We start from the raw sequence: 24,034 nt of genomic DNA on the forward strand, positions 1-24,034 counted from the left end.
TTAAATCTCTTGCCTCAAGGCAAAACCATTAGTTGTGCTGTGTATGAGCCTCAAGGGGTGTAAATAACCAGACCATTCATGAAATCATCAGTTTCCTTTTATTTCAAGGCAACTGTAAAACCTTTAATCTGTGGAAGAATCAGAGGAAGTTGACCTATTGGATTTACAGATTATTTTCCTTTATGTGATTATTTTGAGAAAGTGTATTTCAGAATTTACCAATTCCTGGTTGAACATTAGGAATATGAACTTTGAATTCCATTTTCTGTTTTGATGTGAGCATCCTAAAGTTCTGATATGATTTAAATGCATGCAGACTTCTCTTATGAACTCTTGTATGTCTACGTAAAAGGTTTTCGGATTGATTTTATTTTTTTAGAGATTTATTGTTGATGTTTTTTTGTTAATTTATTAGAGCTTATCTTTAGGAGCAAAGAAATTCCATTTATTGATGGCTGATATTTCTCACTACCTTAATAAGACAGACCATCCTCAGAAATGAACAGCAATCCAGTTTGTTTTCTGTATTAATTTGGGGGACATTATCAAAAGGGGAAGGGATAACTCTTTTTTCCGTATTACTATTGTGTATAAATACCGTTTAAACATTAGGAAGGCTTTTCTTCTTTACAAAAAATTCTCATTTGACACCCAAGCCTTCCCACTTCATTCTGTCCCTCAGTAACCTTTCTTGTTTGTTTGTTTTCATATTTGTATTTCTTGGAAGAGTGATGTCACTCTGTTTCTTCACCTTCAGCTTCATTCCTCGGTCCGCTGCCCTCTGGTCTTTGTCCCTGTCACTCCACTGAAGCTATGCCTGTTAAGGATCCCAGCGTCACTGAATGCAATGTGTTCTTCTCATTTTCATCTTATTTAACAGCTGAACAACACTGAACGAAGCTGACCTGACCGCTCTTTCTAGTAACATAGTCTTCAGTTGACTTTTATAATTCTAAACTCTCTTGGTTTTTCTCTTGCCTCTCAGGTTAACTCCGCCTCTCTTTGCTGGGTCACCTTCTACCCATGTTTCTGGGCCCTTTCCCTACTCTTAACCTACTCTGAAAAATTCCACATTCTAGCTTCAAATCTTTACTTCTCATGAGCTCCAGCAGTCTGTAGTCTGTTCACTGGATGTCTTTACTTGCTTCCAGCACTTGTGCCTCAAACTTAGTATTTTCCTTACAAACTTGCCTTTCCCTATATGTCCCCTAGTTCTATAAATGGCACCTCATCCTCTGGGTTCAAGCCATCAGTGTCTTAGCATTGCTACTTCTTCAGTATCTGTAAAACAGATCCTTTCTTGGTCACTACTGCTGCTACCCAAAGTCCAGCCATTATTGATCTGGTTCATTGCAATAAGTTTTTCTGTATCTTCCCATGCCATACGACCACTAACCCTTCCTCTATACTGTACACAGATAATTTTTAAAAAGCCATTATGATCATGTTCTTTCCCTATTTAAAATCTCTTTGAGGCTAAAATGTAAAATTCTTAACTGTTGTCTGTAAGTCTCTGCTTGATCTAGCCCTGCATACATCTTTAATCTCATATCTTGCTCCCCTCACCTTTCGACAGAGAGAATACATTTCTCTTGATATCTAAGACTTGTAGCATTAAAATTACAGGATATAGTAGTAATGAATGTTTTGGTTTTAAAATATTGCTTATAAAATTATTCTTCATTTTTCTGTACTTTTTCATGTGTAGGCATATGTATATTAAATGAGATCGTGTATGTTAAGGTGTTTATAATTTGTAAATGTTAATATAAAATATTGTTTCTCTCAACTTTTTGCTCCCATCCATCATTCCTTTTGCTTCCATCTACATGATGGTAAAAGATACTATACATGTGGTAACAATTCTGTAGGAATGTTGGGGTAGAATGGACATGATTTTCCAATTTAGAGCATCCTTTGAATGGGAAATTAGGAAACAGTCCATAAAATAAATCTTTACGATAGGTGTGATATGTTTTGAAGAAAAGGTTGCTTAGAACCTGGTCTAGATCATCTGTAGAAGCCTTTTTCAGTTCTTTACTCTTGTGTCTGTAGCTTCCATTTTAAGAAAACATATGGTGACCATAGAATAACTTCCTATTTATGTTTAATCTATGGATAAACTCAGTGAATGTGCTGTTTTAGCAGTACTTCTGACTTTCAGACATTTTCATATGACCCTTTTGTCTGTAGGAGGAGGGTTAAGGCCAAACACCACCACTACCTGTGAAGAAGACCATCATCTTGTGACTGGAGATATGCTAATGTGAAATATGAACGCTTTAACTAAGTCTTGAATCACACCATTAGTACTCAGTGGAACAAAATTGCCAGGGATTGGGGTTGTTGCTTAAATGAGCTCCCCAAGTTTGTCTGTAAATTAGAAGTGACCCTAATAAAAATTCCAAAAGGGTTTTCTTTGGCTTGACAAACTAATGTTAATTAATGTAGGGGAAAAAAAAAAGTGATGAGAGGTAGAGCCAGCCCTATAAGATATCGAAAGGTATTATTAAGCTACATTAATTAAAACTGTGTGATGAAGGCACATGTGTAGATCTACAGATCAATGGAATAAAGTAGAAATACTGGAAAGAGACCTCAAAACACATAGGACATGATAAAATTGGCATCTCAAATCAGTGCTGAAATTTATTCAGTAAGTGGTGTTGGCATAACTGGGGAGCCAACTGGAAAAAAAATAAAGTGGAATGTATAATTCATACTTCTACCAGAATGAATTTTAAGTAGATCATGCTTTAAATTTAAAAAGCAAAGTCACAAAAGAAATAGAACTAAATAGGAGAGAAATTTTTTACAATTTAGAATGAAGTAGGTTTTTCCAACTTTGATACATAACTCTGAGGCAATAAAAGAAAAAGACTCATAAGTTAGTTAGACTTTATAAAAAATGAATGTCTCTGCATATCAAAAACTAACACAAGCAAAGTCAAAAGATAAGTTGAGAAAACATTTAACTCCTCAAAGATTATAGGAGATTTTCTTTATATATAAAATTTTTCTACAAATCAGTAAGAAAAAGACCAAATTCGTAGAAAAATGAGCAAAGGATATGTGTGGAGATTTCATGTAAATGAGATACAAATGGCACTAAATCTAAAGGTACTTATTTTTTGAGAAATGCAAATTAAAACTGCATCAGATGCCCTTTAAAAACAACCCATCACATTGATAAAATAAAAAATTTAACACATTGTTAGCATAGGTTAGATAGGTGTGGGGTTATAAACTGGCACAGTCTTTATGGAGGGCAACTTGATAGCATCCATTAGATTTATAAATGTACAGACCTCTTTGACGTAACAGTTCCATATCCAGGAATTTAGCTTATGCTGAATTGAAATGAAGTAGCTTATTGAAGCATTGTTTATGGTAGCAAAACTCTGGAAACAACCTAAATGTTCATTATGGAAGACTGGTTAAATAAATTATGGTCCTTCCACATAATGGAATATCGTGCAGTTGTAAAAGAACAATGAGGAGAACCATACTGATATGTAATGATACAGATGTTTGTTAAATAAAAGAAACATGTAAAATAGTTTGTGTTATGCTGCCACTTGAGTAGAAAGGAGACTATACAAGCATTTATATTGCTTATGTGTAAGTGCATATAGTATTTCTGGAAGGATTAGTCAGAAAATGATAACCTTATGTTTCCTGGGGAGAGTTTGGGAGGCAAACATATCCTTTCAATTTTTTTTTTTTTCAGTTTTCAGCCATAATAAAAATCAAATAAAAATTAGAAAGGTAGATATAAAACAGTTGGGAATTTAACATTAAGTCTGTGTCTTCTTTTTATCAACTGAGAAATGTTTTTATGCTTACTACAATTTCTTGGGCTAGACCTTGTGAAGGAAATTCTTTTTCTATCTGGGGAACGATCTTTTGAATTTGTGAAGTGTGTTTTATTGCTTCTCTTTTCTTTTAAGTCTCTATTGTCTAAACGACTGCATAGAAGTACACTGTCATCTTAAAATTGTAGGGATTTACTTGTGGTCGAGTAATCCATTGCCTTTTACAGTTTCATTTGCCAGAGGGTCCTTCGACTAGTTTTGATAACTATGGACTGGTAATTACTATGGACTTCATATAGTGATAACTATATGAAGACAAAGAATTTGATACCACAAAAAACGGAAAAGTCCTTTTTATTCCACTGTGTATCTGAAAAACAGCTCTTTTAGGAAATTTTCATTTCCATTGGTTCTTGCCTTGTGAGGGCTGTCTTTAAGGAGGAATAAATTATATTTGGACCCACCCCTATAGGATATCAAGTGAACACTAGAATAAAGCAGTGCGGACCTTCCTTTTTACAATGCCTTCCCAAGAAAATAAACATCCCCCTACCAAAAATTTTCTACCCTGGTAATATACCAAAAGTGGAAGTATGCATATCTGCCTCTTGATGTTACTAGCATATCCTGGGCTGAGGCAGGTATGAGATCCAGTTATTGCTATTCAAAAGGACCTGAAAGTCTGAGCATACTTGGAAGAAGGACTATGAGCAACGCAAATGTCAAGTTACATCTGATAGTAAACAAAACTGTTAAGCCTCTTTGTGTCATGTTTAAGATGAGAAAATGGCTTTGTTTGTGATTTTAAATAGGCTTGGACCTATTTTGTTCTGTTTTTCACTATCCTCACACTAGATTTCGTAGAGCTTTAAATTATGCCCAGCATTTGGACATCCAGTAGTAGTTTCCTCATAATAGTAGAGCTCCAGAAAATATTCCTAGCAGCATCTGTAGAATGGTTTTCTTATGATATTTAAATCTAGTTTTTGAAAATACTAGCACTGTAAAATCCATTCATAGTTCTTAGGACTTCAAATCTTGACAAAACTGAAGTTACTGAGTGTATTGTATCTGGGTCAGTATTCTCTATAAAAGTCTGGAGCCCTTTCTGGGTATCAGTTCAAGAGGTGGAAGTGTGGGAAATGTTCAGCTGGGTAGGATTTTCTGGCCTGTAGTAAGTACTGAAGAAATACTTGTTTATTGGAAGATGCTGACTGGAGCCCAGGGGGATTATACTTCTATAATCATTATTAACCATGAAGTCTTCTTGAGTGTTGACTTTTGCTCTCTTTGATTTTTGTGCCAGTAATTACCAGTCCCTAGTTTAGAATCGTCATTGTAAGCACAAACTCCTTCCTACGTTCATAAGGAGGTACTGCTCCTTCTGTTCCTCCTTATAGTATGAGCCATTCCAGGACTTATATTTAAAGAATACCATTGCAAATTATTTTAAAGTGAAAATCATCTCGAAAGTTTTCTTTTGTGTAGAACACTGAGTTTACTTATAGTAAACTACATTTGTCTTGGATGAAGAGCTCAAAGTAACATTGTGATGGATGTCGTGGCTTCATCTAAAAGTGTGAAGGAAGGCGCACACATGCCTCAGTGGTGAACAGACAACTGCTGTAGTTTATTTTGTTCTAGTCTGTACCTGTGGCCTCTTGGCTGTAGAAAACCAACACACAGTATATTATGTCTTTGATCATCAGAGGAATATATTTTTCCCTGTTCATTTGGAACTGTGTATAGTCAAAATTTCTGAGTGCCATGAGAAGGACTGTTTTCTCTTTAGCAATTGAAGCATTTTTGCAGTGTGGAGTGAATAAATCCTGCCATCACAGTGCATTATGTAGTTTACTGCATAGATAAGTATAATACAATTCATTCAAAACAAATATGAAATTTACTGGGGCTTTTCATGGAGATGTGGAATGTAGATATCTTTTTCTGTATAACAGATGAAGTTGGTTGTAACTAACATGTGTTATGCTAGTAGAGGTCCACCTGTTAAACTTTCTGTTCTTTGTTGAGGGATAGAATATGGAGTGATACAGATATGCTAGAAAAATGAGAACTGGAATGCAGGCCACAAGCTGGTCTGTTCCAGATGAATGCAACCAGGACTAAGTAGCGTCTTGTTTATCTGATAGACCAGTGTGGCTGGTCCTGCGTGCTCTCTTATGCATCTTTTCCCTCTCTCTACATGTAGTTATCAGTCATTTGGTTATAAAATAGCCAGAATATACATCTGTATTTCAGAGCCAAAAGAGAGAATCCTTTCCACCTCATTTCTTCTCTGAGATTTCTACAGAGGGATTATGTGAGTACTGTACTGCCATTGCCTTTGATGCCCATCAACAGTGATAATCTTGAGATGTGTTTTTATTTATGATAAAGTACTTGCCTATAGTTACACAGCAGACAGTGACAAAATAAACTGGACCCTAATGGACTCAATAATTCTTTCTTTAGCGGGTTGTTTTTTTTTTTTTTTCAGTTTACTAAAAGTGTTATACCAAAAGCAGTAAAGTTTTGATGCCTTCCTTGTAGAAAGAAATTTGATTTTTGGGGTGAGTGAGGGGGGTTAGGTAGGAAATTAAAGAGCTAATTTGCAATGAACTGAAATAGAGGGTCAGGAAATCAGGAAACCTGAGATAGACTTTTTTTTTTTTTTTTTTTTTTTTAATTTAGAGAGAGAGAGAGAGTGCATGGGCAGTGGAGAAGGGCAGAGGGAAATAGAGACTCTTAAGCGGGGCTCTTGCTGCACATGGGGGCTTGATCCCATGACCCTGGGATGATGACCTGAGCCAAAATCAAGAGTCGGATGCTCAACTGACTGAGCCACCCAGGTGGCCCTAATAGTCTTGTTTTTAAACAGCATTTTAATTATAATTTCTTTAACCTCCAAATAACTTTCCAGGTAAAGTTTCTCTGAATTCAAAGCAATGGATACAGTTCTTAATCTGAAATAAGTACAGTAAATAGTGTGTCCAATAAGTATGGACCCCCCCCCCCCCCCCCCGGGAAAATAATGTGCTTATTGATTGAGAATATTTTTTGAAAATCTAACTTACATACTTATTCTGTTTTTTGAAACAGCTTTAGACACTCAATATTTTGTTTGTTTTTAGGATTTTTTTCTTTCCAAGTTTCAAGCATAGTGCTATTTTAATTTATTTATTTAAAAACATTTTTTTAACATTTATTAATTTTTGAGATAGAGCATGCTCAGGAGCGGGAGAGGGCCAAAAAAAGGGAGACTGAGGATCTGAAGCAGGCTCTGTGCGCTGAGCACAGAGCCTGATACGGGGCTTGAACTCATGAGCTGTGAGATCATGACCTGAGCTGAAATCAAGAGTCCGCTGCTTAACCGACTGAGCCACCCAGGTGCCCCAGCATGGTGCTATTTTAAAATAACTCTACTGTCAGGAAGGAGGCTAGGCAACTGACCAGCAATCTCCTCCCTTTTAGATTAAAGACCTTCTGGGCTGCTTGGTGCTGCACCTTCAACTTTGGAAGGTGGGGGAATAGTGAAAGGCAAAGGGTGGGAATGGAGGCTGGTGTGGCTGGCTGGCTGGCTTTCTTTTCACTCCAGCAGCTGACTGTAGCTGTAAGTGAAATCTTGATCTTGTTTTGAGTGAGTTGAAGGCCTCGAATGGTTGATGATTCTTGCATAGCAAGTACTATTTTGATATTTCTTATTTTAATCTGGTACTTACTGATGTATAAAAACTTTTTCTTATACATACCAGTGGCTTGTGGGACTGGTTTAAGTAATACAATCACTTTATCTATTTGATCATTTTTAGGGGGGGCAGAGAGAGCGTGTGCACACACATGTGAGTTGGGGAGAGGGGCAGAGAAAGAGAGAGAGAGAGAGAGAGAATATCTCATGCACGTTCCATGCTCAGCATGGAGCCCCACATGAGGCTTGATCCCGTGAGCCTGGAACCATGACCTGAGCTGAAATCAAGAGTTGGACGCTCAAACCACTGAGCTGTCCAGGTGCCCGTACAATCATCTTATTTAGAAAAATGAAAAAAATGATGCTAAAGTCAGTAATATTTCTGAGGAAAAACTACTACTTTAATGATACTGAAATTTGCCAGATAGGGATCAGGTTTACACTGTTAAAACGTTGTTCATGGTAAAACAGAGAATCTTTGATCTTTATTGATAAAAAGTCTTCCAAACTGATACAGAGTTTTTAGAACAAGTGTGGTAGTAAAAAGTATACGTAGCTCTGTAAGTCTAGAGAGGGAGGAGAGATTCGCAAAGAGTAAAAGAATACCACCACCCTCACACAACCTTGTGAACAGTTGCTTTACTCTCGTGTAGTTGAGTATGACTTCATGAGATTACAGTGTTTAAGAAATGTTAAGATTGACAGGTGACCAGTTTGTCTTGTGATGGGCATTATTTCCCTTTTCTGGAATGAAACTCAAGTGTTGGTGGAGTGCTTTGAGTGTAGATGGTATGTTGGAACCTTTGTGTCCCCAAAGCTGCTGAAATGAATTTTAGATATCTTGAGCCACGTGTAAATGGCTTTCTTTTCATATTTTTAACACTTTAGCTCTCTACCTTGGGCAAATCTTATGAGGGAGGTCCTGCAATCATGGGGTTTGACCAGGTGGTCTGTGGCCCTTTCTATCTGTCAGATGAGTGCAGTCTTTCATCCCAGATGGCGCAACACTGTGGACATGGCGCAACACACTGTTCGGCGGTGGTTGCTGTATTATGTTTAAGAAGGAAGTTACAGATTTTGAGAAAGCGTTTCATCGAAAGTGGTAAAAATAGAAGAATGTTAGTGATTAAAGGAGTTCTTCCAACCCAGTGTGCATTGCTTGGTTGTCAAGGAAATGCTTAGTTCCTTTTAAGTTTCAGACCACCTTTATAGATGCCTCCAGTGGAACTGTGACTATTTCAGGACAGCATGATGATGAGAGAAATAATACAAGGCACTGTGATTTGATAGAAAGAACATTTTCTTTGTAGTTGAGGAGATCAGTGTTTGGATTATGGTTCTAGCACTTACTAAGTTTGTGACCTGGGCAAGTTACTTAAATTCTCTAGGGCTCATTTGCATTAATTGAGGTACTTCATGTCTCATATCTAGGCCAGTGTATTGATGCTTTATCACTGTTAATGCTTTTTTCCTCTTTCATTGTTTCATGATGGAATGCACATATTTTGCACAGCACATAATGTCTCAAATAACCAGGCAGAGAAGTTTACTTGGCTCCATCACTGACAATCCACCTGCATCTCGGTTCTTTTGAGAGCCTGTTTTCAGCTCCTTTACCCCATGGGCAGAGAGGTGTGGATAACTCTTGCTAGCCTTGGTGATCATACCCGCTTTCTTCCGGTTTTACAGAGAGTCTAACCTGGCTCTCTGTCTTTTGAATAGCAGTGAATACCCGAGACTGTTTGGTGCCTGGTTGGATATAATTTACTGCCAGCTCCAAATATAGAGGTTTGCAGTCACACTCAGGAGAAGTCCCTCCTCAGCCACACCACTTGGAGGGGTAGGCACAGATAGGCATAGCAGATAAGGGGAACAGGGGCACATAGCCGATAATGAGAACAGTGGCACTGGTTCCCATTGCTAAAGATGGGAAAATCGCAGGCTAAAGATGGTAAATACTTGAGAGCTGGTCTACATTTGGCATTTATATATGACATACTAATTGAGAACACATTTTATGCTTTGAAGTTGTGAAAAGTTCTGCCTACATTCTAGAGTAATGTCTATGCCCCGAGCTTGCTGTTTGTTTCAAGTACTGCATCAAGGAAACACAGAGCTCCGAGAGACCTTGAGTTTATTCCCAGTATATCAGTGGACATTTCTCTTCCTGCTGCTTCTGAGTGGTTTTGCCTTTGCCTTTGTGCCTCGGTAGTTTTTTTCCCCGCTCCTTGTTTAAACAAGGATTAATACTTCCTTTAGTTGAGCTGAGGCTATTTTATTTTACATGGATTGGTGATTGTAAGTTTTTCTGAGCAGGTGTGGAGCAATGAATAGTCTTTTTAATTTCGTTTTTTGGATTTACATTTTTTTATAACCTCTTCTGTAACAAATGGTAAAGCTCCACCTCCATACTCTTTTTTAGTCAATAGTTAATGTTTCTTCCATACTTCCCAGCTGCTTATCATGGGCACAGCTGACAAAACCAGAAGAGCCTTTCCAGTAAGGTGAGCTGAGCTAGCATTTGAGTAGGACAAAAGGCTTTGGTATAGAATTAGGGCTTTGACAAAGTGAACAAATGTAAAGGCAGCTGGAAAACTTGAGTGTTGCTAATCAGGAATATATTTCGTGATTCTGAAGTTTCTAAAACATGTATACTTAAGCAAAATAATTCAACAACTTGTGGGTCAATTTTCCTGTTTTAAAATCCCTTATGTGGATTTAAAAAATGTTTTTCATACTTCTGAATGTCTTACTTTCTCAAGAAACGTTGCTAGCTCCCCTTTTTCTTTATTTTCATATCTCAACAAAATCATGATTTACTTTTGAGCCTCTTCCTCCATTTGCTCTTGCCAGATGCCGTCTGTGCAACTTGATTATGACAGACCCCTTTATCTTTAGTTGCTAAGACTCTTTTCAAGGGAGCGTTTGCTTTTATTGTTTTATTTATGCTATTGATAGTGAACACTGTGTAGAGTTCAAAGGGGCTTGTTCTAACTTGAGAATTTACTACTTTACTTGTAGTTGTTTGAGTATAAAACAGCTCTTCTTCAGTTGGACTGGCATTTGCGTTTGGGAGGTATCTATACTTTCCCTAAGTCAGTGAATGGGTAATATTAATAATAAGATAAAGTAAATCTGCTAGCCTCCCCACCCCTCCCCCCCCAACAAGCCATATGTTTGCATAAGTTGCCTGAAAACCAGCGTTGTGTCCATTTCCTGTTCTCTTTCATGCCTTATGCTGGAGAAACTATGATTATGTTAATTAACATTCCTGCACTATTAAAAATAATGGAATATGCTAAATGTAGCAAATAGAAGGGGCAAGACAACACTCCTGAGATTCAAATGCAAAAGTTACGAATTAAGAAAGTGCTTTTTAAAATTAATTGGGTGCTTATAACATTCTGTACTTTAGAGCTGTAAGGCAAAAGTACTTCACATGTTTAACACTCTACAAATGTATGTAAGACTAGTTTGAATAAGTGACCAGTCAAAGCCACTCTTTGAAAAACAGAATGAAACAAAACAAAAACACCTCCCAAACTATCTTCCTTTTCCTTTTTCCCTTTGAAAGGTGTAAAGAGGGAGGGAACAGGTTTAATTTCAAAACTTTTCTTGATGAGTATAACTCTTCGAAAAACCACTGTTAGCTGAATAGCTCACCACATTCCAAAATGTTATTTAAGATGTAAGAAACACTTTAGTTTTATACTGTCTTTTGAAATTGAGAAATACTTGGGATGCTTTAGCAGTGATATTCTTGTTCCAGGAGAGAAGTTGAATTGAAATGTTCAGTGGTAAACCTGCTGGATGATGATGATGGTAATAATAGTAACAGTCATTACTATTATTGTGTGACATAATGTTTTAAGAGTTTATGTATATTAATTTATTTAAATTAAGAGCTACATAAGGAAGCTGAGGTACAGACTTTTAAGTAACTTGTCCATGGTCACATAGCTGGTACATGGCAGACCTGGAACCTGAGCCCACACAGTGGCTCAAAAAAAAATCTATGCTCTTAACCACTTTGCTGTGTCGTGACTGAGAGGCTTTAAGTTTTCCTGAGTTAGAATTGTGGCTTTGGTATTTTGCTACTGAAAAATCTTAACAATGGGAATCTATACTGTTTATGTAGAAGTAGAAATAATTGTGAAATTGACAATTTCACAGTTGAAATTGGTAAATTCTGAATTTGGTTCTGCAGTAAGCAAAAAGACTGCCTTCAGTCTGTCTTTTGAATCATTGTAGATTATTGTTTTTTTATTCTTTGTCACTTGAAGACCCATAAATGCATTTTGGCACACTGGAACCCTTGTCCCTAAATTTATTTGGGGAAAAGAAAGGAGAGAAGAGACAAAAAATGAAGAAAGTCACCATCTGTCATTGAAACTTCGGTCTGTTCTCCTGCCCTTGAGCACACTCTGTTTGCTCTGGGGGGCCCCTCCCACTGGGTCAGCTTCCCTTCTTAGGTCGGCTCTCCTCACCTGAGACTTGTGGTACCATACTTGCATACTGAAATGGAAGTATACTTTCCTTGCAGCTTTCAGAGCTCCACATCTTAATGGAGAAGTTAGGGAAATGAAAAATCCTGTGGTGGTTCAAAGACTAAATACATTTGGGAACTGTCTTGTTGAGGAATAAAACCCAAGTTTAAGAATACGGTTTTTTCTCCTCCTCTTCCTCCTCCTCAATTAACATGTAGTGTAATAATGATTTCAGGAATAGGACCCAATGATTCATCACTTACATATACCGCCCAGTGCTCATTCCAACAAGTGCCCTCCTTAATGCCCCTCGCCCATTTAGCCCATCCCCCCACCCAGCACCCCACCAGCAACTCTCGGTTTGTTCTCTGTGTTTTAAGAGTCTCTTATGGTTTGTCTCCTTCTCTGTTTTTATGTTGTTTTTGCTTCCCTTCCTTATGTCATCTGTTTTGTTTCTTAAATTACACATATGAGTGAAATCGTATGACATTTGTCTTTCTCTGATTTATTTTGCTTAGCATGATACCCTCTGGTTCCATCCGCATTGTTGCAGATACCAAGATTTCATTCTTTTTGATTGCCAAGTTATAGTCCATTGTGTGTGTGTGTGTGTGTGTGTGTGTGTGTGTGTGTGTATACACACACAGCACATCTTCTTTATCCATTCATCAGTCGATGGACATTTGGGATCTTTCCATACTTTGGCTATTGTCGATAGTGCTGCTATAAACATTGGGGTACATGTGCCTCTTCGAATCAGCACTCCTGTATCCTTTGGGTAAATACCTAGTAATGCAGTTGCTGGGTCGAAGGGTAGTTTTATTTTGAATTTTTTGAGGAACCTCCATACTGGTGCAGAATGACTACACCAGTTTGCATTCCAATCACCAGCGGTGCAAAAGAGATCCTCTTTCTCTACATCCTCGCTGACATCTATTGTTGCTTGAGTTGCTAATGGTAGCCATTCTGACCATTGTGAGGTGGGATCTCATTGTGGTTTTGATTTGTATTTCTCTGATGATGAGTGATGTTGAGCATCTTTTCATATGTCCTTTAGTCATCTGGATGTCTTCTTTAGAAAAGTGTCTATTAATGTCTTTTGCCCATTTCTTCACTGGATTACTTGTTTTTTTGGTGTTGAGTTTGATAAGTTCTTTATAGGTTTTGGATACTAACCCTCCATCTGATAGGTCATTTGCAGATATCATCTAACATTCCGTGGGTTGCTTTTTAGTTTTGTTGTTACCTTTGCTATACGGAAGCTTTTTATCTTGATGAAGCCTTAGTAGTTCATTTTTACTTTTGTTTCCCTTGCTTCCAGAGACATGTCAAGTAAGACGTTTCTGTGGCCAAGGTCAGAGAGGTTGTTGCCTGTTTTCTCCTCTAGGATTTTGATGGCTTCCTGTTTTTGTTTAGGTCTTACATCCATTTTGTGTTTATTTTTGTGTATGGTGTAAGAAAGTGATCCACTTTGACTCTTATGCATGTCGCTGTCCAGTTTTCTCAACACCATTTGCTGAAGAGACTGTCTTTTTTCTTTGGATATTCTTTGTCAAATATTAGTTGGCCATACGTTTGTGGGTCCATTTCTGGGTTCTCCATTCTGTTCCACTTATCTATGTATCTGTTTTTGTGCCAGTACCATACCGTCTTGATGATTACGGCTTTGTAATAGAGCTTGAAGTCTGGAATTGCGATGCCTCCAGCTTTGGTTTTCTTTTTCAGGATTGCTTTGGCTATTTGGGGTCTTTTCTGGTTCCATACAAATTTTAGGACTGTTTTCGTTCTGGCTTTGTGAAGAATGCTCGTGTTATTTTGGTAGGGATCGCGTTGACTATGTCGATTGTTTTGGGTAGTATCTACATTTTAACAGTATTTGTTCTTCCAATCCATGAGCATGGAATGTTTTTTTCATTTTTTTCATGTCTTCAGTTTCTTTCATAAGCTTTCTGTAGTTTTCAGTGTGTAGATTTTTCACCTCTTTGGTTAGGTTAGAATATAGATTTGACATTACAAATCCATTTTGTGTCTGTCTGTTCTGTGTCTGTGTTGGTCTTCCATGCAGCTATCAGCGTTGTCATTAGAAGTTACAGCAGGCGACAGATGTATCTTGATGAGGACGTGCTGGGTTGAGAATAGCCACATGCTGTATATATACTAGCCTTGATGTACAAAAGGTGCATGCAGTGTTTGATTTGGAAACCACAAAGAAACCAAGTCCCTTGGCCAATCTGGGGGATTTTTTTTGTAATGAGAATGTGTCATTAATCATATTTCTTGAGGGCATCTGCAGCATGAGGCAGAGTTGAATTTTTCTTTCTTTTTTTCTTTTTCTTTCATCTCATTTGCTACAAAGTTCCCATTCGTCTTCATCTTCTTTTTCTCTCTCCTTTCCTTGACTCTGTTGGCCAGCCTGCCTGCCAGTCTGCCTGTCTACTTATAGGATGTCCTGCCTTCCCAAATGAATTCATTTTATTGGGAAGCTAGTCTGGTACAATGAAGAGAGTAGGGCATTTCATAATTGTTTATTGTATTTATTTTCAAAAGTATTTTTTTTTCATCAAGGGCTAATAATTTTGACAAGGAAGTTTGCTATAATTAACATTTCTTTATCCTCTTATGCCTTTCATAAAAGGGAAAATTATTAGAATTCAGAAAGAATGTGACCAGCATGGTGCCCAACTCTCAATTGTTTTTTTAGCTCACATACCTTCAGATACCTTATACCTCTCCCTTATTAAACCTGTGCTTATAAGAAAGTAATATTTTTTGTGTCTTTCACAATTCTTTTCTACATGAGGTGGAAAGTCCTATTTCTCTGTGCTCCTCTCCTCCACTTTTGTCGTTGCCCTTTGTTTTGGAGAGCCTACATGCGATAACGTTTAAAAACAAATTTTTTTTAAATGTTTATTCATCTTTGAGAGACAGAGAGAGACAGAGCATGAGCGGGGAAGGGGCAGAGAGAGGGAGACACAGAATCTGAAGCAGGTTCCAGGCTCTGAGCTGTCAGCACAGAGCCCAACGCATGGCTCAAACTCACGAACTGCAAGATCATGACCTGAGGTGAAGTCAGACGCTCAACCGACTCAGCCACCCATGTGCCTCATTGATAACATTTTTATAAATGAGCACTGTCAGTTGGCTAGTGATCTCCAAAGTGGTATAGTTGATCCTTAACAACATGGGTTTGTATTGTGTGGGTCCAGTTATACATGGATGTTTTTCAATAGATACGCTGGAAAATTTTTGGAGATTTGTGACAATTTCAGAAAACTCCAGATAAACTGCATAGCTTAGAAATATTAAAAACAAGAGAAAAGCATGTCATGAATACATGGAATATATGTAGATATTTGTCTGTTTTATCGTTTACTGCCATAAAATATACACAAATCTATTATAACAGTTAAAACTTATCAAAGCTTATGCACACATCCAACAGACTGTATGTGACATCACTCACAGTTGAGATATGTAAACGTAAAGATGCATTATTAAATCCTAGCCACAGAAAATTAACTGTAGTACATACTATACTACAGTAATAATTTTGTAGGCCCTTCTTGTTGCCACTGTACTGAGCTCAAGCATTGCAAGTATCTGGTTAAAGCACCGTGTAACACTGATTTTCTCGTGAGCAGTTTGTCTTTATGGTAAATTGTGTATCACGGTGAAAAGTTCTTTCGTGCGGTTCTCATGTACTTTTCACTGTGTTTAGTGCAATACTGTAAACCTTGAATGACAGCAGGGGCCCCACACAAAGTGCACTAGTGATGCTGGAAGTGCTCCCAAGAAGCAGAGAAAAGTCCTGACATTAGAAGAAAACATGGAATTTCTTGACATCTACCATAGATTGAGGTCTTCACCTGTTGTTGCCCACCATTTCAGGATAAATGAATCCAGCATAAGGACCACTGTAAAAAAAGAAAAGGAAATTTTGTGAAGCTGTTGCTGCAACTGTGCCATAGGTGCAAAAACCTTGTACTTTCTGCAAAATACTTTTTCATCTCATTTTGAACATGCAGTTTTTATGTAGGTGAGGATTGCTGCGAGAAAGACATTCCTATAGACTCTTCAAGTGATTTGAAAAGGTGAAGTCATCATATGACCATATGAAAGTAAAGGACCTAAAGCTGGAGAATATCCCATGCCAGCAAAGGATGGTTTGATAATTTTAGGAAGAGGTTTGGCTTAAAAATGTCAAGATACCTGGAGAAACAGTTTCTGCTGACCAGGGGGTAGCAGACGAGTTCCCATACCCAACATTAAGAAAAGCACTGAGGTGAAAGGATATCTGCCTGAACAGGTTTTTAATGCAGACAAAAGTGCCCTATTCTGGAAAAGAAAATGCCGCAGAGGACATTTACCTAGTAAGGAAGAGAAGTGAGCACCAGGATATAAGGCAGGAAGGGATAGGCTAAATCTAGTGTTTTGTGGAAATGCAGTCAAATTTATCATCAGGACTGCTCTCATCTATAAAGCTGCTAACTCCTTGGCCTTGAAGGGAAAAGATAAACACCAGCTGCCAGTCTTTTGATTGTACAACAAGAAGGCCTGGACAGTGAGAACCCTTTTTCTGTACTGGTTCCATCGATGCTTTGTCCTTAAAGTCAGGAAGTACCTTGACAGTAAGGGACTCCTTTTTAAAGTTCTTTTGATATTGGCCAGGGCCCCTGGCCACCCAGAACCCCATGAATTCAGCACTGAATGCATCAAAGTTGTCTACTTGCCCCCAAACACGGTGTCTCTGATTCAGCCTCTAGATCCAGGGAGTCATGAGGACCTTTAAGTCTCGTTACACATGATCCTTTATGGAAAGGATTGTCAATGCTGTGGAAGAGAACCCTAAGAGAGAGAGAACATCATGAAAGTCTGGAAGGATTACATCATTGAAGATGCTATCATTGTTTTAGAAAGAGCGGTGAAAGCCGTCAAGCCCAAAACAATAAATTCCTGCTGGAGAGACCTCTGTCCAGATGTTGTGCATGACTTCCAAAGTTTACAACAGAGTCAGTTAAGGAAATTATGACAGAGATTGTGTGTATGGCCAAAAAAGTGGGGGCAAAGGGTTTTAAGGTAGGGAGCTTGAAGAAATTCGAGAGCTAATCGACAGCACGCTAGAGGAACAAACAGAAGATGGCTTGATGGAGATGAGTGCTTCTAAACCAGTGCCAGATGATGAGAAAGAAGACCTAGAAGAAGCAGTGCCAGACAACAAATTGACATTAAACCATAGTACAGAAGAGTTCTGATTATTCAAGACTGCCTTGACTTCCTTTATGACACAGGCCCTTCTATTTTACAGGCGCTGAAATGAAAACAAATGGCGATACCGTATAGAAACATTTTTAGAGAAATGAAAAAGCAAAGCCAGAAATTATAATGTTTTGCTGTGAAGTGACACTGAGTGTGCCTCTCTCTCCTGGCCCCCCCCCCCCCCCCCGTCTCACCTCTGCCATCCCTGAGACAGCAAGACCAACCTGTTGTCTTCTTCCTCTTTCTAGCCTGCTCAACAGGAGGATGATTTGGGTGAAGACTTTTGTGATAATCCATTCCTGCCAAATGAATGGTAAATTGTCAGACCGTACAGTTAATGAACTTATCTGTTTTGTCTATGTATGTCTTCCTGTGGAAATCTAGTAACTGTATGGAAAGAGCTGTGTGAGATGTTTTTGTGTCATCATCATCCAGGTATTAATTGCGTAGAATATTGTGTGCAAGACTTGGATGGGAAAGGATAACTTATTCTTACGTAGGTTTAAGGTGAGTGATATGTAATATAAAATTAATAACATGAGTTTTCTTACTGTCTCATAACTGCTTTCAAAGAATTATAGTATTGTACAGTATGCCTCCCTCTCTTGTAATTGGAGAAAATGCCTATCAGCTTATCATCACAGGTAAGTGGTTTTAAAAATGTTAACAATATTTCTAATACTGTATTCTGAATTATGACCATAATACTGTATGCCCTAAAAATTTTATAATGATTAATTCATTAGGCTAGGCTGCTGTGAAGCAATCATATCCAATTATACTAGACTACCATAAAGTACCCATGTTGCTGCTTTTTTTAAAATTTTATTTTTTATTTTTTAAAATATACATCCAAATTAGCATATAGTGCAACAATGATTTCAGGAGTGGATTCCTTAGTGCCCCTTACCCATTTAGCCCATCCCCCCTCCCACAACCCCTCTAGCAACCCTCAGTTTGTTCTCCATATTTATGAGTCTTTTCTGTTTTGTTCCCCTCCCTGTTTTTATATTGTCTTTGTTTCCCTTCCCTTATGTTCATCTGTTTTGTCTCTTAAAGTCCTCCTATGAGTGAAGTCATATGTTTGTCTTTCTCTTACTAATTTTACTTAGCATAATACCCTCCAGTTCCATCCACGTAGTTGCAAATGGCAAGATTTCATTCTTTTTGATTGCCGAGTAATACTCCATTGTATATATATACACCACATCTTTTTTATCCATTCATCCATCGATGGCCATTTGGGCTCTTTCCATACTTTGGCTATTGTGGATAGTGCTGCTATAAACGTGGTGGACATGTGCCTTCGAAACAGCACACCTGTATCCCTTGGATAAATGCCTAGTAGTGCAATTGCTGGGTCGTAGGGTAGTTCTATTTTTAGTTTTTTGAGGAACCTCCAGACTGTTTTCCAGAGTGCCTGCACCAGCTTGCATTCCCACCAACTATGCAAAAGAGATCCTCTTTCTCTGCATCCTCGCCAACATCTGTTGTTGCCTGAGTTGTTCATGTTAGCCATTCTGACCGGTGTAAGGTGGTATCTCATTGTGGTTTTGATTTGCATTTCCCTGATGATGAGTGATGTTGAGCATTTTTTCATGTGTCGGTTGGCCATCTGGATGTCTTCCTTGGAGAAGTGTCTATTCATGTCTTTTGCCCATTTCTTCACTGGATTATTTGTTTTTTGGGTGTTGAGTTTGATAAGTTCTTTATAGATTTTGGGTACTAACCCTTTATCTGATATGTCATTTGCAAATATCTTCTCCCATTCTGTCGGTTGCCTTTTAGTTTTGCTAATTGTTTCCTTTGCTGTGCAGAAGCTTTTTATTTTGATGAGGTCCCAGTAGTTCATTTTTGCTTTTGTTTCCCTTGCCTTCGGAGACGTGTTGAGTAAGAAGTTGCTGCGGGCAAGATCAAAGAGGTTTTTGTTTTTTTTTTTAAACTTTTTTTTAAATGTTTGTTTATTTTTGAGACAGAGAGAGACAGAGCATGAATGGGGGAGGGGCAGAGAGAGAGGGAGACACAGAATCCGAAGCAGGCTCCAGGCTCCGAGCTGTCAGCACAGAGCCCGACGCGGGGCTCGAACTCACGGACCATGAGATCATGACCTGAGCCGAAGTCGGACGCTTAACGGACTGAGCCACCCAGGCGCCCCAAGATCAAAGAGGTTTTTGCCTGCTTTCTCCTTGAGGATTTTGATGGCTTCCTGTCTTACATTGAGGTCTTTCATCCATTTTGAGTTTATTTTTGTGTATGGTGTAAGAAAGTGGTCCAGGTTCATTCTTCTGCATGTCACTGTCCAGTTTTCCCAGCACCACTTGCTGAAGAGACACTCTTTATTCCATTGGATATTCTTTCCTGCTTTGTTAAACATTAGTTGGCACAACGTTGCTGCTTTTTTGTTATCAATGCATGGATCATTATACCTATAAGTACATATGAATTTCTTTTCCACATTATTTTTTTCATCTTTGATGTCTAGCGCTAGTAATATGTATGGCATATACAGTGTTTTATATCATATAAGACAATATTGTGAAGGTACCGATAGATGATGCATCGTGTAAACAGATGACATAAACTCATGGTATCAATAAACACAGTACAGGTTTCTAGATGTATTTTTTCCTCCTTATGATTCTTAATATTTTCTTTTCCTTAGCCTAATTTATTGTAAGAATATGGTGTATAATACGTATATAAAATATAATATTCATCAATGTTTATGTTACTGGTATGGCTTCTGGTCAGCAGTAGACTGTTAGTAGTTAGATTTTTGGGGAGTTAAAAGTTATATGGGGAGTTTTGGCTGTTTTGCGGGTCATTGTCCCTAACTTCTGCATAGTTGAAGGGTCAACTGTATACGTCTTCAAGATTGTTTTTTTCTTAAGGCTGAAATGCCGTGGTGTTTCAACAGTGAAAATTTGATGAAGTATTTCTTCCAGATAGAACTAAGAAACTATTTGAAATTGATAGGGTGATTGAAGCTATCTATAAGGTATCCTTATAATATTCTGTCTAAATACTTTGGCATTCAAAATTGTGTTTTCTTTTTTGTTTTAAGTTTATTTATTTTGAGAGAGAGAGTGAGGGAGAGAGAGAGACAGCGTGAGTGGGGGAGAGGCAGAGAGAGAATGAGAGAGTTCCAGGGCAGGCTCTGTGCTGTTAGCACAGAGTCCGATGTGAGGCTTGAACTCACAAACTGCAAGATCATGACCTGAGCTGAAATCAAGATTCAGATGCTTAACCTAGTGAGCCATCCAGGTGCCCCCAAGATTCTGTTTTCTACTAGTATTGATGAATTTACAGTGATGCACCTATATAGCCTTTTGCTGATTTCTCTATTATGGCAGATAGATGTAAAGCAACACTTGGTGGTTGTGTCCAGGCTAGTTACATACATGCAAGTACTTGCTTTTTTCTCTCTTTTCTTTTATTCTCTAAACCAGTGTTTGAGATGTATGTGCCTATACTGGAGTCTGTTTTTCAAAAATAATTTTGTTCTCATTATATATAAGATCTTTGATCCTGTAGAGCATTCAGACAATATAGAAAATTGTGAGGAAGCAAAAATCAAGGTTAACAGTTTAGTAATTCCAGATTGATCACTGTCGACAGTTTGGTAATTTGCATGCATGGGTGTCCATGTGCACATAACATGAACATACACATGTGTACACTCTTGTGTCATGAGTGAACTTCTATAACACATGCCATTTACCAGTCTTAATTTTTTACTTAATACTTTGTTGTGGCTTTTTTCTCGTGCTAATGAGTATCATATTTTAAAATGACTGAATTGTGTTTCACTTGATGTATATATCATAATCTATTTCTCAGTACCCTTTTGATAGGTGTTTAGTTTTCAGTTTTTCACTATTGGGAGCAATGCTACCCTAAGCATAGTGGCATATTCCTCTTGTCCGCTTGTATTTTGGGGGCAAATTTCTGTAAATAGAAATGCTAATATAATTTTATTTTAAATATAATTATACTTTGTGGCAATATATTAAAAAGTATATAATTTTGTATGGTAAGCAGTTCTGGAAAGCTGATAATTTTCCCTTTTAAGAATCTGACCTGTGCTCTTTTAGACTGAATGTAGTTATTAGCATCCACGTATATAGGGCCAAAATGGTCCAGATTGCTGGTTTTGGGGGTTTGGGGGTCTGCATTTTTATAGATTTATTTTTGTCTTCCTTATAAAACTCTTTTCTCAAACCTGCTGCTTTTAACCTGTAGGGAACTTGGAAACAAGATAAATAACTTTATTATATGATATATAAAATTAAATCAAGTAGCCCCTGAGTCAAAATCTATGGAGTGTTCTAGTTATAGAGGTAGGATAAAGTTGTTGACTGGTTGAATTTAGGAAATGTAAGGACTATTTCCATTTTGGGGGCTGTTTATTTTATGTCCACGTTCTGTTGTATTGAATTATTTCTACTACAAAGCAGCAATTTATTGCTGAATGTAGGAGACAAGGCTGTATGAATTGAGATAAAAGGTAAGCTTTTATGATTAGGAAATTCCCTTCCTTCAGGTGGGTGGAAATGCCGATGGAGTGTTTGCCTCCTCGTTCCTTCTCTGCCTGGCATTGCCTACTTGTTGTGCTCTTCACTGGGGAAAGTATATCTTTGTCTCTGGGCATGCTCTCGAGGCTGCTGACACCCTCGGTGCCTTCTCCAAGGCTGGTCATGAGGGAGTCAGCCAGGATCTGACTGCTTGGGCTCTGGCACCCCCTGTGTGGGAACAGTTTTCTGGGATAGATGAGCCCTGGGCAACTGAGCAGTGCCAGTCTTCCTTCCATTATTGCCTGATTTGTGCTGCCAGCACTGGTGTGTATTAGGAGTGCAAAACTGAGTCAGACCCCTTCCTCCTCTTCTGGGAGCTCCCCTTGTGGAAAGTAAGATAACCTCAAAGCATGTAGCTTGATAGATGGCACACCAAGTACCCTCTGAGTGGTGTGTTTGAGAGGGGAGTTATCAGTTCTTTCTGAGGAAGAAAGGCTGCAAAGGCTTCGAGAAGAGACGGGGAAACTTGTACCCAGAGGTGGAAAATGAGAAGAGTTGGAGGGGGAAAGTTGTTAGGAGGGGGAAAGGTGGGGTCAGAGTTGGGGGTATGGAGATACACTCATTCTAGGCAGCAGGTAAAGCTTGTGCAAAAATGTGGAGATAGGAAACATTTACACCTCTTTTGTGATTCACATTCTGCACAGCTTTCATGGCTGGCACGCTAAGTGTTGGAGGAGAGGGGGATGCTTGAAGAGGAGATGGTAGAGACCATAGTGGGCCTTGTGTGCTGTGATGAAGAGTTGGACTTGATCTTTTAGTGATAGTGGGGCATCATCACAAAGCTTTAATTAGCCCTGTGCCTTGATTCATGGGCACATTCATGAGCAGCAAATGAAAACCTATTGTGCTCATTTCATGGAGTGATAAAAATCCCATTTATGAGTTAGGGGATGTGCTAAACATTAGTACTAGAGGGAGTACATTTATAATGTGACTCATTCCCTCAGCAAGGCTTTCAGGGTCTGTAAGGTAAGCAGAAAGACTCCTTTAATAAAGGGACGCCATTTCAGACAGGTGGTATAACTGCTTAGTGCTGAGAAAACTTATGTCCAGGCAGTCCAACCTGGTGTATAGATACAGGTTTGGGGGATGGCACAGGGTGTGTCCTTACCCAGCCTTGCCTGACAGCCCGACATAGGACAGACGGCAGGCTATGCAAAAAGGAACAGTCTTTGTGCAGTGCAGAAAAAGACTGCTGTGCATTGATTTTTTTTTTCCCCCCATTTCATACCTGCACACAAATATGGATCTGTCAGGGTGTCATCTCTGAATACTGAGTTAAGTAATATCAGATTTAAGATAAAAATCAGTGGTTTAATTGATGAAATGAGCATAGGGCTAGACATGTAATAGCTCGATAAATAATTGATTAAAAAAAAAAAAACCTGACTTTAAAACAAAATGGATTTTCAAAAACTGAAAAAGACTTGGTTAAAAAATTTTAAAAATGTATCAGAAGAGATTAGGATTTAGAATTTCTAGTATATAAATTAAGACATTTTATTCACTTGATCTTTTAGGCAGAGTTTTTAAGTAAGACACTGTAGGCCATGGACTGTATTCATAATCTGATATTGAAGTGTACTTAGAGAATTTATTCCTTTATAAATTATTCAAATGGAGTAAATAAGCAGGATTTACGGGGGGAGGGCAGTCAGTGGGCTGTTGACTTGAATATCTTACTAAGCTTTAAAGATGTTTCCTTGAGGGGCAGATGTTGGTTTGAGGAATTCTCAATCAGTGTATTGGCTTGGAAGTGAAAGAATCTGGAAAGCTTGTGCTTCTTTACAAATCTCCTGCATATACTGAGATCAGAAGGTACAGTCTGGTGTGTGGAGGCAGATGTGATTTTGGCAGCGTGGATCCAGAAGGTTGGGTTTCCACTTACGTCTCACCACTTCGAGCACTGTGCCCTAGATGTCTTATTTACCTCTATCACTTCCATCTTCTTTTGCAGACTTATCCCTATAACACCTCTACCTCCTAATTGTACAGATTTTTTGTGAGAATTGAATGTTCTCATTCTAATGTGAATGAAACATTTTATTTAGCTTGCAAAATACTTTACCGATGTAAGATGGCAGTATGAGGTGTCAGAAAAGTTTTGTTTTTAGTGGCATAGCGTTTTTAAAAAATGTTTGTTTATTTTTGAGAGCACAGAGACAGAATGCGAGTGGGTTAGGGGCAGAGAGAGAGGGAGACACAGAATCTGCAACA

The 24,034-nt window shown here is 38.3% G+C and overlaps 1 protein-coding gene across 16 annotated transcripts in view; it reads left to right on the forward strand.

Annotated features, from left to right (window-relative positions):
- The window catches only part of ZSWIM6 (zinc finger SWIM-type containing 6), a 196,585-nt gene that overhangs the window by 39,009 nt on the left and 133,542 nt on the right, over positions 1-24,034 (forward strand). For 7 of the 16 annotated variants that reach the window (XM_042939856.1, XM_042939864.1, XM_042939839.1 and 4 more), the window contains exon 1: positions 17,427-17,887. The exons of 3 other annotated variants lie outside the window; for them this stretch is intronic. Coding sequence is in view for 3 of the 13 variants with exons in the window: in XM_042939807.1 (XP_042795741.1) it covers positions 17,554-17,556; positions 17,817-17,887 (74 nt within the window). In the remaining 10 variants the exon portion in view is untranslated. Of the gene's footprint in view, positions 1-17,425; positions 17,888-24,034 lie in introns of those variants that run through there. 6 more of the 16 variants (XM_042939829.1, XM_042939947.1, XM_042939917.1 and 3 more) reach the window with 4 other exon arrangements.

Source organism: Panthera leo, chromosome A1 (genome assembly GCF_018350215.1).
Source record: "Panthera leo isolate Ple1 chromosome A1, P.leo_Ple1_pat1.1, whole genome shotgun sequence".
Lineage (NCBI taxonomy): Eukaryota > Metazoa > Chordata > Mammalia > Carnivora > Felidae > Panthera > Panthera leo.